The 3776-nt window shown below is 38.6% G+C and overlaps 1 protein-coding gene across 1 annotated transcript; it reads right to left on the reverse strand.

The window, feature by feature from the left end:
• Positions 1-1263: 1263 nt before the first annotated feature.
• On the reverse strand, positions 1264-1962 carry LOC149823096 (polyubiquitin-like). Its single transcript, XM_089980434.1, has one exon. The coding sequence runs from the start codon at positions 1960-1962 to the stop codon at positions 1264-1266; it is 699 nt and encodes a 232-aa protein (XP_089836560.1).
• Positions 1963-3776: the final 1814 nt, after the last annotated feature.

Genomic DNA, 3776 nt, shown 5'->3' on the forward strand with positions numbered 1-3776 from the left:
TTTTCTTAGTTAAATAAACTGGATTCAAACCTAGTTTGGTATAAACTGAACCAAACCCAGTTCAGTATGAGTTTGATACCTACTAGATCAAAAAGAGAGAGATCCAGTCACTACTGGTACGAACTGGACCATACCCCATTCAGTATGGGTTTCGTCCAAACTGGATCAGACATGGTTCTATATGAGTTTGGTCCAATTGGACCCAGACCTGGTTTGCTTGGTTCGGTTCATGATAGAAAACTGAGATGGTTTCTGTCTCAATTTTATATATATATATATATATATATATATATATATATATATATATATATATATATATATATATATATATATATATATATTGTGACGAGACTCAACCTGGCTTGCACCCAGACCGAGTTGGTATGGTTGCAGACCAACCAGACTTGGTATGGGTTCACACCTAGGCTGAGTCTTGTTAAAACTATCGAGATAGAGGACCACACCCTCTTTCTTCTGTCTCTCCCTTGGCTGAGCGATGCCGACAACCACATGGTTGCCGACGGTTGAGGTAGGGGCACCCTTTGCCTTGCTCCTCTTCTCATGGTAGTGCCGTCAGCAACCCTGGTTGTCGGCGACTGAGACAGACAGAAGGCACCCTCTGTCTCTGGCCTCTCTATCTCAGTGGGCGATGGCTGAGATAGAGGGCTCCACTCTATGTCTCTAACTCTCTCTTTCTCATCTGACGGTGTTGGCAGTCACTGTGGCAGCCGGCTTGTCTCTCTCTTCTTTTTTTTTTGTTCGTAAATGTAACAAGCAAATAGGGAGGGGAGACACTCAACACTACATTTGAGCAACATTCACAAGAGAATGCTTTTGGCGACTCCATACCCAACACCACATTTTGTCTACACCAGGCAATTGGCAACACATGGAAGGCTTGGAAGCAATGTTTCCATCCCTATGCAACGCACCCAAACAGAGCCAACTGATATATCATAAAAGTGTTCACAGTATATGCAGCGGTTCTGTATGATGTATCTTCGTTGCCAGCCACCCATCTTGGCATTTTTAGAGATGAGCGTGGTCTCCATATCGAAAAATGTTGATATGGGTGGCTGTCAGGCGCGTCACAGCATGAAAAATGCCCTCATCATAAAAATGAGATGAATGAAAACAAAAAGAAAGAAAACTAAAATTAAACACGTTATTCACAAAAAAGTCCATTGCTAAATTTGCAGACAGAGAGGAAATCTAAAGGTGCAATCAATTTCTATCTATCAAAACCCTAGAGTTGATAGATGCCTACATTCCACCACTAACACTACCCTTGAAAACGCACAGAGTATCTCCATCTTGAACCTTATGCCAACGTAGTGTACGGTTGTCATACATGACATCATGGTTATAAACAAAGAAGTGCTCGTTTGGTGCAATACCCTTATCTTCAAGCTTCATCTTAAGATCATGAACAGTGCTTGAAGCATTAACATCAAGTGGGATCTTAACACTTCCCTTTGATGTCTCCACAAACACCCTAATCATCTTTGTAGGTGTGTTAGGCTTCATTACAACATTGATTTCGGACTGATCAGATACACCATACTCACCTAGGCACCGATGATCCTCCATTTCTATGCCGGAGTGCATCGCCGACAATCGACTAGCGGGAACACTCTCGCATTCTTGGATCTTCTCCTTCAAGAACCCAACCGTATCGGAAACGTCGATCTCTAGAGGGTACTGGCGAGTTGGCCTCTTCACCATGACCTGCACCTTTCTTCTCTCAGGCTCCAAGAGGACATGAATGTGGCATCCTTCATAGATCTCATAGTATTCAGTGTCATGTTCATCTTTTAACACTTTGCCATTGTAGACTAGAGTCTGTCTAGCGATGGGGAAGCCGTGCTTTCTCTCAAGCCTCTCTTTCATCTCCAGCACTGTGTCAAAAAAACCAACTTCAATGGTGTGCTTGTTATTAGATACCTCAAAGACCACGTCCATTGTTTCCCCTTTCACAACAACAAGAACATCATGGGTAGTTGAAGGCAAACACCATTTAAGATGCAGTTGAGTACACCCCCAAGTATCGCAATATTATGCTATGGTTGATGACACTGCAATGATGGTTTAGTTTGCTTAACTTTTGATATATTGTTGTATCAAGAAGGTATACTTTTTTCAACTAGAAATATCTATATTAGAAACAAAATGCTGATACAGTCAAACTCCTTAAAGGTAGGAAACTGCCCACCCACTTTCTTCCTCCTCCTCTTCCTCCTGTATAATAGGAAACTACTTGACCAATCTCTATCCAAAAATAGGATATTACCTCCAATCCCTTTTCATCAATCTTTTTTAAAATTCCATACATGTTGGAAATATACAAAAACCATACCCAATTTTTTATTTTTTATAACCCATTCATACCTTCTGCTGGCCACACGGGTGAATGAAAAAATTCCGATGTCTGTATTTGAAAAACACGGTCATAACTGTAAAAAAGTAGTAAATTGCAGTATAATATTACCCTTGTAATCTTTTGCGGTAGCAACACAGTCAGTTGTTGAGGAGGGGCCGTGCAGTTGAGTTTGGTAGGCATAGAATTCGGTCCCTCATAAGAAGGATTCAAAATCTGTGCTCAATTGTTAATATTTTTCTTTCCATTACTGCCCAATTGTAACATAGTGCTACAAAAAAACATCAACATACCAGATATAAATGCACCTCCTATGAATTTTCTCCATCTTTAGTTCAACATTCCGAATTATTGAAATGCCCTTTTTAGATTTCATGATAGTGAAGAAGATTCTTACGAGTATGAAAGCACATTTTCTAAGTAATCTACATAAAGTTCCTAATTTTGATCAAACACTAATCCAGATAAGTTCCTAATCTTGATAACTTTTCAAATTTTGGATATGAACCAATAACTTTGATTCAATGTTCACTACAAAAGAAGACCAAGATTAATAAAAATCCAGACTATAAAACGGATCTAAACAGATCCCCAAGACTAGAATAGCTTTCTGCTCTCGCACTGCATTTTGGTCACTGATGTTGGAGACGTGGTTGAGTGATCGGGTCCAACAGCAAACGGGTCGGGCCTTAGCCCAGTTTGGGTCAGGCCCAGGTCTAATAGAAAATCACAACCTCCAGTTTGACCTTTGAGCCTAATTCAGATTGGGTCAGACCAGGTTACAAGTTATCCTATATTCACACATAGCACATTCATTTTCTTCAATCCATACTTTTTTTTAGTAAAAATAAAAAAATTACAAAAAGTTAAATGGAACCCAATATATATATATATATATATATATATATATATATATATATATATATATATATATATATATATATATATAGTAGAGTGCTGGTGCTTAATGATACGTGCTTAATGGGTTTTTCAAGTTTTTTTTTTAATTATGACCGTTAAGATGTGATCCATTTACTTGATTTTATAGGAATCAGCTCTTGAAGTGTTCTATTCTGACACATGAGTGGGTTTTTATAAGGTTCTAAAAATCAATGGTCCAAAATCATTGTAAATTTTCAAGGCTCCAAATATCATTTTTTTCATTGAAAACACATGATCCATGTGTGGATTCCTCATAAATCAACCATGCCCAACACATTTATGGGGTTGAAACTACAAAAAAACACCGGAAGAGCAGGAAAACCCATTAAGCACTTATCATTATGCACCTACCCTCTACTCTTTCTCTCTCTATCCATTACTATATATATATAGTGGAGCTTAGGGGGTTGAACATTAGGTGCTTGATGGGTTTTATACTCTTCCAGTGTTGTTTTTT

The sequence above is a fragment of the Nuphar pumila genome, chromosome 11 (assembly GCF_984573655.1).
Source record: "Nuphar pumila chromosome 11, dmNupPumi1.hap1.1, whole genome shotgun sequence".
NCBI classification, from domain to species: domain Eukaryota; kingdom Viridiplantae; phylum Streptophyta; class Magnoliopsida; order Nymphaeales; family Nymphaeaceae; genus Nuphar; species Nuphar pumila.

What these genes read in the sequence shown, in the direction of transcription:
- LOC149823096 (XM_089980434.1), bottom strand. Translation starts at nt 1,962, where the DNA reads ATGGACGTGGTCTTTGAGGTATCTAATAACAAGCACACCATTGAAGTT.